This window comes from Helianthus annuus, chromosome 7 (genome assembly GCF_002127325.2).
Source record: "Helianthus annuus cultivar XRQ/B chromosome 7, HanXRQr2.0-SUNRISE, whole genome shotgun sequence".
In the NCBI taxonomy this organism is placed as follows: domain Eukaryota; kingdom Viridiplantae; phylum Streptophyta; class Magnoliopsida; order Asterales; family Asteraceae; genus Helianthus; species Helianthus annuus.
In genome coordinates this window covers 9992753-10004870 of record NC_035439.2, presented here as the reverse complement: position 1 = coordinate 10004870, position 12118 = coordinate 9992753, and the positions used below count along the sequence as shown (strand labels likewise).

The window sequence follows — 12118 nt, the reverse complement described above, 5'->3', positions numbered from 1 at the left end:
TACCACAATACCTCTTAAAGACTCCATACATAAGTGTACAAGAATTTTGAAGGGACAAGTGCATTATCGGTACCCCGATGATTTTCTCTACGAAAGTGTGTCGGTTATAGTCTCGTTCATGACAAATTATCAGGCGTGAGCAGGGTTTTAACACAATGGGCATTCGAGTGTGAGTTTCCTCTAAAATCGATGACGAGCCAGGTAACCATCACTATAAATGATCGCTAGACCTTTTGCCAACAGGTTTACCCGGATGACCAGACTTTGTTGTACCTTAAAAGAAAACTCCTAAAATTTAGAGCACAAACTGGTATAACTTCAAACTCTAAGGTGCATCTTGAAACTCCAATCTGTCTTATCATAGTCATCTTCATTTCAAGATCCAATCCAAAACCAGACTCTCACATACTCTCACTTTCCCTATTTCCCCTCTCTCTCTCTCTCTCCAAATCACCACACTACAACCCCCCCCCCCCCCCCCACCCAAATCCAATGGTAGAAGCCCAGTCCTGGACCACTCGCCGGAGCAGCAACCCGAGGCTCGAAACCTCCGTCGACATCCCCTCCACCCCCACCGGCGAACACCGTTACGGCCCCACCAACAACTTCTTCAACCCATCCTTCATCTCTCCGACAATCATAACCGCTCTCATTATCGCATCATGGTACTTCTCAAACATCGGTGTCCTCCTCCTCAACAAATACCTCCTGAGCTTCTACGGTTACAAGTACCCAATCTTCCTCACCATGCTTCATATGCTAGCCTGCTCTTTCTACAGCTTACTAGCAATCCGCTGGTTCCAAGTTGTTCCATTCCAACAAATATTGTCACGGAGACAGTTTTTCAAAATACTCGCGTTATCAGGTATATTTTGTTTCTCAGTAGTGTGTGGGAACACTTCTTTAAGATATTTACCAGTTTCTTTTAACCAAGCAATTGGCGCAACGACGCCGTTTTTCACTGCAATCTTTTCCTTTGTTATCACTTGTAAAAAGGAATCTGCTGAGGTGTACTTAGCGTTAATGCCTGTAGTGTTCGGTATCGTGTTAGCGAGTAATAGCGAACCCTTGTTTCATTTATTCGGGTTTCTGATGTGTGTGGGATCTACGGCGGGTAGAGCGTTGAAATCGGTTGTGCAAGGGCTGTTGTTAAGTTCGGAATCGGAGAAACTACATTCGATGAACTTGTTATTGTATATGGCTCCAATGGCAGCTATGATATTGCTACCGTTTAGTTTGTATATAGAGGGGAATGTGTTGTCAGTGACGCTCGAGAAAGCGAAGAGCGATTCGTTTATGATACTGTTGTTGGTTGGAAATGCGACTGTTGCGTATTTGGTTAACCTGACAAACTTTTTGGTTACCAAGCATACTAGTGCGTTGACGCTGCAGGTGCTTGGTAATGCCAAGGCTGCAGTTGCAGCGGTTGTTTCAGTGTTGATTTTTAAGAATCCGGTGACGGTTATGGGGATTTCGGGGTTTGCTGTAACGATAATGGGAGTTGTGCTTTACAGTGAGGCGAGGAGGCGGTTGAAAGGTACAGCTCATTGACAGCTAAAAAGAAATCACACGGTCGGAATCCTATGTTACTTTGTTCTTCATTGTGATTCCTTTGTGATTTGAATTTGTTTAGAAAATGTTAAGTATAAGTTTAAAGAGAAATTGGGATAAGAAAAATTAAACAACATAATAAGATTTCATGGATCTGATTGGATCATAAGATACAATCAATTGGGTTGGGTGGGTTTCTGATTCTTTTTCAATTTATGCTTTATTTGCATAGTTGTTCTTGATCCTGTTTGTAATACAAATTACATGAAAACTTGTTCAAATTATATAATTTTGTTGTCAATTGTCATCTGATTTTAAATTCTAAATCCTCTTTTCTTATCTGATTCTTTGACTTGTGTGTGACTCAATCATTGGATGCCTTGAAATGGATTTGTGATTTGTTTTGAGTGTGTTCTAATTCAAGTTAACTTGTAATCGTATATAAGAATATAATAATAAAAATCTATTGACTGTTAGGAGTGACTGATTTTTTCCTTAGACATTAAGCTTAAACTTGTTTATTAGTTTAGTGGTTGTATCTTGTATGAGAAGAACCTAAGATGGGACCCATTAAAGTTTTAGTATGCTACATTGATGCCATAAAATGGCCAACAGGGTTTGAAGATTTAGAATGGTGGAAAATGAATGTCATTCTCATCCACTAAAGATGGTTAGCTTTTGTTCATGGTGTCTATATTTCAAATACAGGGTATGACAGATTCATGTAACATTGAATAGGTTCTGGCTTTTGAAAAGGGTAGGGGACACTTCCATTTAGGGGTGTTAAATTGATGACCCTAATAATATACGATGCGGAAGGGCATGAAAATGGGGCGTTATGCGACATGTGGACAACACATCAACATGCGTCAGAAAAGTGGCGTGGTGCAAAAGCAGAGGGTGTAGGACGGGGCGTGGAAGAGTGGCGTGTTATTCAACACGTGTCACTCACTTTTTGTTATTATTTTATATTCAAAACTATAAAAAATGTATTTAATTTTTTTAAAAAATAATTAACAATAATAAAAAAAAGTTACATAATTTAGATAAAAAAGATTACATAATTTAAATAATAAAAAATTACATAATTTAAATAAAAAACGATTACATAATTAAAAAATTACATAAATTAAAAGGTAGGTTCGCAAGAAGATGGCCGTAGGTCATTATGTTCGGATCGAAGTTGCCGATTGGTTGAGACCCTTTAGGCGAAGTGGTGTTTGATACTTTGCCACACTATAGGGGTTGTTTGGATCAAAGTTACGGTTGTGTGGATGCATTATTTTTTATAAAAAGTTGAGAGGTTTTATAAAAATGAAGGTTGAAATGGAGTTGGGTAGAAGAGAGTAAGATTGGAAATGGTGAAAAGGTGGAGTTTTTTTTATATAGGTCGGTTAATATATAATTTTTAATTGAAAATCCTTTTTTTAATTGTGCCGTTGGGGTTCAACGGTTATATGCCACACCAATGAGCCAACGCCACGTTGACCCACTCTTTACCTCCACGTTGGTGGAATTCTCTCGCCCCACCCTTAACTCCGCCTTCCATGACGTTGCCGGGGTGGTGTGTCCAGCGTGGAAAGGCTTAAACGCCACTAAACAACGCCTACACCGTGTGATCTAAACACAATATGGAAATAATCAAATTTTAGGTTAAATCGTTTGAATTGTACTAAGCTAAATGTGCTGGCATGTGAACCCATTCAATATAGAAAAATATATATAATTTATGCTTCTAGCATGCCAACCTTATTAACCCATTTATAACTTTGCTGCAAATCATCAACCTATTTATTACTTGGTTACAACATTGTCAGCCCGTTTAGATTGATGAGGTATATATAGTGTCAAGTGTGTATGAGTTAAAGTTGATGTTTTTAATACAAGTAAATATATGATTTGTTTTCGGGTTAATCAGTTTCAACTTGTAAACCGGACACGATTATCCAGTATACATCCATAAATTAAATATGGGTCCTCATAATCCCACACCCTAAAATCTTAATTTCACACATTGCATACGAGTCATATAACGTTATACGATCTGTATAGAATAATTTAACATGACAAATATTTGGCTGTATAATGTTATATGGCTCGTATAATGTTATACGGCTCGTATACATAGAGAAAATATTAGGCCGTATAACATTCTATACGGGTCGTATAACATTATATGAGGTTTGAGTCGTATAACATTATATCGGTCGTATAATATTTTATACGGGTCGTATAAAGTTATACGACCCGTATACATGGACAAAAAACATTTCTTGACTTTTTTTTGTGTGCAATAATCAATTATACGGCCCGTATGCCGTATACATATACGAGTGTGAAAATAAAATTTTAGAAACGTAGGAATAGCGAGAGTGTTAAATATACATGAGAACAAAGCAAGGAACCAATTGGAGCCATCATAGTTTGGAAGATATTTGCAAATTGCATATTGATGTTACTTTCCTGACCTAAGATGGTTTGATGAATCACCAAATTACATGGACCCTCAGCCAGCATGTGACAGACACGTGACCCACATGGATACATGCCCTTCTTTGCTTTTAAGTTATTGTAGTGGTTGCCCTTTCCTTAACTTCATTCAGTGTCCCAACATCCAATTTATTGGGTTAGTTGAGTACCCTAAAAGATTATCCACCTAAACCATATAAACATATAAACATGGATAACGAATCCGTTTATTTATTTAAAGTAATACATAATTTATTATATAAACCGTGAATCATAACTTATATAAACCGCGAATCATAACTCGGTTGTAAACAACCCAGTTCGAGTGCAAGCTCGACTAAGCTCAATTTTAAAGTTCAAGTTTGGCTTGTAAGATGTTTTTAAGTTCAAGCTTTACTTAGGCTCAACTCGTTTATTAATACTTTTTAGTTAATGATATGCATTTTATTTTTATATATGTATAACTATAGAATTAGTATGTGACATAATAATATATATTGTTTAGTTTATTTTTATGAAGGTTTTCTATATAATAATTTTTGGTATATAAATTTATATTTAATATATCAAGTAAAAACGTAGGCGTACGATGACCCTGGTCGAGCTCAATAAGTGAAATTTGGGCTCGAGATTGCTTACTAAAGCACTAAAGCTTGGCTCAATTCAAACTTTAGTAAGGTGATATCAAGTTGCTCATAAGCGTCTCAACTCATTTACAACCAGTCATAACGTATTTATTTGAATTAAAAAGTATTTTAAATATTCTGGTTATCTAAATCGATTGGTTTTATTGTCGGTTTATATATTCTGAATCGTAACGTTAATTACGTGATGGACCCGGCCCCTTGAAATGGACAGCCTACGCATGATTCCAAATTGGTGACATTTTATATATAAATATTCTAAAAGAAATCGAACATGTTACTTATAATGGGTTGGTAACATTTCGCTTTACGACATGCAACAATTGTTGTCAAGCTTTTAAATTTCAATAAATGTTTTTGCAGTTGTTTTCCGTTGAATTAACTTCCTCTCATGTCGGTAATGTTATACTGGTTATAAATAAAATAAAGAGTAAACTGCCATTTTGTTCCTTGAGGTTTGTTCACTTTTGCCATTTTAGTCCAAAACTCAAACATTTTAAATCTGGGTCCCTGTGGTTTCACTTTTATTGCCATTTTGGTCCAAAAATCAAATCACTTGTTACTTGGCTAATAAAATCTGATTATTTTGTTTTTTTCTTCAGGGGCAAAATAGTCAATCTAAATTTATTATAACATATTATTAATTAAATTAAATCCCTTTACCTTCATCTTCCCCAAATTCTCCCCACAGCTTAGATTCAGGTATGATATACATAAAACTTGCCTTAATAGTTTCTTACGCGTATTCGTTCACCACCTCCATCCATCACCACCTCCACCACCATCAATCTCCACCACCGCCACCATCTATCTCCAACTCCACCACTGCTCAACGTTACACCCAAAACCCCGACCTATGAGGGCCATTGAAGAAAAAAGAAAGCGAAAACCTGCACCTCTGAGGGCCATTGAAGAAAGAAATCATCGTACCAGCGAAAACTTGCACCTCTGAGGGCCATTGAAGAAAAAAGAAAGCCCTAAGGTTGAGTGTAGTGAAGCGTCCAAGAGATGGTAAATTTTAGTTTTTTGTTTGGAGATGATGATGAGAGAGAGAGTATTTGCAAAGGTTTCTGGATGATGATGGCAAATTTGACTTTTTTTGTTTGGGTTTTTGGAATTGGGTTTTTGAAACCGGGTAAAAGGAAAATACCAGATGATGATAATGGGTGGTTGGGTAAAAGCATGAATGAATTAAAAGTTGGAAGCTTGATTCAGTTTTGCACACAAAAACAGAATAAAACATAACTCAAACCAAATCGGCACACGAATTACCATCTCATCAAATGGAAAATAATTTGTACCAGGCCATAGATTGGGTTGTGTATAATGAAGCATATTGTTTTAATAAAAACTTTAAATAAAATAAAAAAGAAATGACTAATTTGCCTTTGAGAAAAAGACAAAATAGCAGGATTTAATTTAAGAAATATGACCCCATTTCATTTTTGGATCAAAATGGCAATAAAACTAAAACCACAGGGACCCAGATGCAAAAAGTTTGAGTTTTGGACTAAAGTGGCAAAAGTGATCAAACCTCAGAGACCAAAATGGCAGTTTACTCTAAAATAAATGAAAAAAATTATCTTCTCAGTCCTATATTACACGAGAGGATACCAGTCGGACAAAACTCGCTATCAAGGAGTGTCCTCAGTAATCAGGTACATGATAGGTATAATAACACATAGTTTTACAGGGTGGGGTTCTAGAGTGAACACTAGTGTATTTGCGAACTGAGTGAACAAATTCTGACCATTGATCTACACACGTGTATGGTCAGGATCTCATTATCAAATCGTAAAATACAACTAGTGTATTTAAACATTAAATCTTAGCCATTGATCTACACACATGTATGGGCAGGATTAATTCACTCAGTTCGTAAGCTACACTAGTGTTCACTCTTAAACCTAATCCTAGTTTTACAATTAGATATGGATATGGGGTTAGGAGTAAGAAGACACGCAGAATCTTTTCTAAGAATTTAAGTACATCGACCGAGCCGAAGAGAAAAGGTCATTTGTCCTTACGAATTATATAAACATTTTTTTTTTTCAAAAACGGTGATTAACGTTATAGTAATAAACATAGCAAAAATATAGTATTAGAATAACATAATTACATACCATAATAACTAACCTATGATTGATGAAGCTCTCCTATCATTCTTGATAACAAAATGTTTGATTACCTTTCGCAATTTAAGTTCTCTAGGATTTGATTTTGGAGAGCTATCATCGTTAGTCCACTAGGATTTCATTAACTTCAATTCCAAAAAACTCTTTTCGAAAAACATGTGGTGTATACATAAACTTCAACAAAGCACCGGCTTGAGACCTTTACATTGCTTCATTTAGTTTTTTCTTTTTATGTTTTTGAGCAACGAATGGTTGTTTAGCAGGTGTAATTTCTAAAATTCAAATTCAAAATTCAAGACCATTACTCAGTTCTATATCATTATCTAGAAAGGGCTCTCATAGACCCCTAATCTCATCAAATAAAAAGATATGGGATATGCCAGTCTATTGTCCTTCCAAGCTAAAATAACGAGGTATTATTGCAGCAGGATTGTAGCGGTTGGCTTTTATGCAGGTAGCCGTAGCTTGAAGACGATGAGCGGTGTGGTGTAGGGGTTATGGCGAGTCAAGCAATGATCGAAGAGGGAAGCTTATAGGCTAGCTAGGTTTTCTTTTTCACTGAATGACAGTTACTTAATTCTAAGTCTAATAAGTCTAACAATAGAAAGACACCTAATTTAGGACTCAACATCCAACAACACATCCAAATTAGGGCTCAACATATCAAAAGAATAAAAAGAAAACATATCAAAATTAGGGCTCTACATTCAATAAAATACCCAATTTAGGGTTGAATTAACAATGTGTGAATTAAGAAAGTGTAACAAAAAAAACCTTAATTAGGTTGTGGTGGCCGTCGACCTCAATTCCGGTGGTCTGCGGCGATCGCTGGCATGGTTGTGATGGTGGCGTGAAGTGACGACGTAGTGATAGTGGTGGTGGTCTGTCGTCAGTGGCGACCCCAAGAATTTTTCATGGGGGTGCAGATATTATTTAAAGTTTTAGTCCCCTTGGTATATAAATAAAAAAATTTGGTTCGTATCGGGTCGGGTCATGTAAAACAAAAGAACATCAAACTAAATTTATATAATCATCAAAAATACGTCAAACCTTGTTACAAACATAATTAAAACGTCGCCCTACGGGTTTCATTTTTTGAAATCTATCCAACACATCGTCTAAAGCTATTTTCTTAAGCAAGTCTTTCTCTATATAACATATACAACTACCACTTAAATTCTCATCGTCAATTCAATTATGCAAGTCGGTCTTCACATTCTTCATTGCCGAAAAACATCTTTCAACGGTTGCGGTTGCGACGGGTAATACGAGAACAAACTTTAATAACCGATATACCAACGTAAAATTTACGTGAATATTTGTTGAAACCATTAACTTTACAAGATTTGACAAACCATCCAAGTTGGCGAATTGTTTAAAACTTAAATCTAATGTGGTTGGGCTTGGGTAACACTTATTGGGCTAAATGTTAATTGGGTTAAGGTTATAAGGGTTAAGTAGGTGAGTGGTTATAACTTATAAGTTATATAATTAAAGTAGTATTTTAAAAAAAAATCAGAGTTTATGAATTTTTCTTTAATATAAATTGCTAAGATTTTTTACCTAAGGGGCGTGTACGAAAATTAACAAGGGGTGCGGACGAATTTTTCAAGAGGTGCAGACGAAAAATTCTAAGGGGTACGGATGAGATTTAAGACGGATAATACCACTAATTTTTTTTAAACCTGTATAACTAACCAAAATAATTGAATTGAATCACTAGTAACACCAACTTTTATATACCATTTATTTTACAAACAATATAATCACTGTGGACCCAGGATTTTCATTGTGGTTCATTTTTTTGTGTAAGGATTTTTCACAACCAAACATTAAAATTTTCGGGTCAGTCATCGTAATCGGGTCGGGGCTAGGAAATAATATAGAAGCATTGGTGGACATGAAACCACTACATTATATGCTGGAAGTTTTTTTTTTTTGGTAATCAAGTGTTAAATAAAATCGACATTCAATTTATCATTTTAAAGAAACAAATTAGAAGGTTAATGGATGGTTGTGTTGTTTTAAAACACTAGTTTAATTTTGATGGAAAAAAATAAACTAAAAAAACAAGACATTAATTTTGATGGAAAAAAATAAACTAAAAAAACAAGAGATGTAGGACTTGAACTTGGGATCCATTTGTTAGAACACAAGAGAATTTATCACCACACCATCTTTGCTTTTAATAATATAGGGTCCAATTAATTTATTTATGGAGTGCTTGGAAAATTTAACATACCGTTCTACTATTTTCTAAAAAAAGATTGGGGTCCGTAGACCCCGACTCGTACCATGTGGGTCCGCCCCTAATATAATATCAAAACGTTTGTTGTTTTTTTTATATTTATTTGTCACAAAATTTCCATTTGATTTATTAGTAGAGGGAAAAGATCAAATAGGAAGTTAATTTTCGCTAGGAAAGATAGGAAGCCATAGGATTATGACATGTGGCAAATTTTAAAATAAAGAGAAATGGTATTTTAGTCAATCCAACTCCTTCTTCTTCCTTTTTCAAAACCCAGTAAATTCAAAACCCACCATTTTCAAAACCCACAATCTTCAACTATTTCTTCACTTTCTATCTCAATAATCACTACATTATAGTGCGATTTCATCACCAATCAATGATTCAGAACCCGATCAATGTGTTCTTCAGCTTTTTTTTGAAGAAAACCCAGTTTAATTTCATAAAAAAAATCTCGTTTTTCCGGTGATTTTGGAGATAATCACTCGATTCGTTCGATTCGAGTGTTGATAAGTGTTTCTATCATTCAAATTTCGTCAATTGATGAAGAAATTGGCTTCAATCCATGTAAGAAATTCTTTAATTTCATTTTCATGATCTGGGTTTTTGATTTAGTCATTGCGTTTTACGATCTTTGAGGGGGTCCGGGGGCGGCAGCCCCCGGTAGCGGGGTCCCAGGGGTGGCAGCCCCTGGCGGGGTCCAAGGGGCAGAGCCCCTGGCTGGGGTTGAGCTGCTGTACTAAAAACGCATCAGAAAAATTAATTTTCCAGAAATTGGCTCATTTCAAAGACAGTAATTCGTAGACAATTCAGACAGTTCACAGTGACAGATAGTTTTATGTGTCCATTGCGTTTTAGAAATAAGACAGTTTTATGTGGTTTCTGGCTATTGCGTTTTAGAAAAAAACACATTTTTAAGTGTTTTTAGTCATTGCGTTTTAAGTAAAACACATTTTTTAGGTGTTTTCAGTCCATTGCGTTTTAGAATGAGTCATTTTTAAGTGTTTTCTGGCCATTGCGTTTTACATATTTTGTGTTTTTGGTGCATTGCGTTTTAGGTAAAACACTTTTTTATGTGTTTTCACTCCATTGCGTTTTAGAAAACAGACATTTTAAGTGTATTCTGGCCATTGCGTTTTACAAATAAGTCATTTCTTTGTGTTTTTGGTGCATTGCGTTTTAGGTAAAACACTTTTTTATGTGTTTTCTGGCCATTGCGTTTTACAAATAAGACATTTCTATGTGTTTTCTGGCCATTGCGTTTTACAAATAAGTCATTTCTTTGTGTTTTTGGTGCATTGCGTTTTAGAAAAATGTCATTTTTTAGGTTTTTTTTTCATTGCGTTTTACGTGGTTTTTCTATTGCGTTTTACGCAACTGGGTTAATTTTTTTTTTGAAATATAGCAATAGTATACTCGTTTTAAAGATAAAAAAACGCTCGTTTCTTTGGTGCAATTTTTATAAAAAAATAATGTCGTGTGAAAGAGTTATTAACGTTTAAAAAATGGGGGGGAATTGGAGGAGAGAGAAACTATTGGCTTGGATTGACTAGAATGCCCTTTAACAAACTCACGCGCCTATTTTCTTCCTTTCAATTTCCCTGATTTAATCTTAGCCCTTGATTAACTTAATGGATGGTCAAGATCACTTCCTATCCTTCCTAGCCAAATAAACTTCCTATTGTATCTCTACCCTATTAGTAGATAGTGACTTAATTAGAGGCTATAATTATTGGTTAATCGAAACATGGGTTATGAAAATATATAAAAAAGACAAATTACAAATTTAGCTTTCCCAATCAAAGCAATCAAACTAAACTACGTTGAGTGAGAGAGAGAGAAAGTTAACCAGCAAGGTTGTATTTCGCACACATGTGTGTGTTTGAGTGAGGGAGAGAAAGCTGTCATTTTTAAATTATTTGATTAACATATTGAATTATTGATATTATCATAAAATAAATTAAGCATAAATTAATTTATAAACATGTAGTCGATTATGATGTTGCAATTACTTTAGCGTCTGAAGTCTGAACCCTTTCTGTATTGCCGTTGTACCTTAATTAGACAAATCACTTTCTTTCGTAGTTGCTACTCCTTTTGATCGATTATATCTAAAGGCTTCTTGATGTATCTATGTCTTTCCTCCACATGTGCTGCACCTAAGTGTTTCCTTAGAAACGACACATGAAAAGTAGGATGAATATCACTTAGTTCCTCTCGTAGTTTCAGTCTAAAGGTGACTTCCCAACCTTTGCTATCACCTTCAACGGTCCAACAACCTTTGCTCCTAGCAAGCAACAAATGCACTGTCTTATTACCTTTTGGTCACAATTTTAATTTTAGACACCATTTGTGACCCCATCGTCACTTTAGACATTGTTGAGACTTCGGTGTTAATTTTAGATACTAGTGTTAACTGTTGATCGGTTCTGTTTAAATATAATGGAAAACATGAAAACATACCCGTGATTGCAGACAAGCCAATAGAGAATCCAGTAAGTGATGCAGCCATCGAAGTCGACATGTTTGTCAAGGTGATCTGTGTCACACCCCAACCGATGGCGGAAACATCAGGGCATGGCACTGAGCGAAACAGATTGTCCAAGAGAATCCATAACAACTATTAGTGACATTATATTTAACGTTAAAGTCCAATACCAATAACATATAAAGCATAAACATTTATTACAGATATTGTCTCTCAAAGACAAATAAACTGTTCCGATAACTCAGATTTTTATTTAGTTTGTTTCTAGACTCCCTAGCTTGGTTTCCAGCAAACATAGCATACTATCAACCTGCCACATACGTTAAAATAAAGTCAATACACAGAGTGTAAATGTGAGTACACAAGTTTGAGTAACATATAGTAGCGAAAGCGTTTACGCATAACCAGCATGTAACACGTAGAAATGTGAAGCAAGTAAGCTATCGACAATGACATATGCAATCGACATGACTGCGAGTGTAGAATGCACAACACATTATCACCACTGTGACCATATGAAGTAAAACCCTTAACAACCCCTGTCCACGACAGGTGCTGAGTCTAAACTATAGTACTATCGTTG

General features: G+C 35.4%; 1 protein-coding gene across 1 annotated transcript; it reads left to right on the top strand.

Annotated features, from left to right (window-relative positions):
- The first annotated feature begins 389 nt into the window (after window positions 1-389).
- Window positions 390-1870, top strand: LOC110920638 (probable sugar phosphate/phosphate translocator At1g12500). Its single transcript, XM_022164814.2, has one exon. It carries the CDS (start codon window positions 493-495, stop codon window positions 1549-1551), a length of 1059 nt encoding a protein of 352 aa, XP_022020506.1. The 5' UTR covers window positions 390-492; the 3' UTR covers window positions 1552-1870.
- The last annotated feature ends 10248 nt before the right edge of the window (window positions 1871-12118 follow it).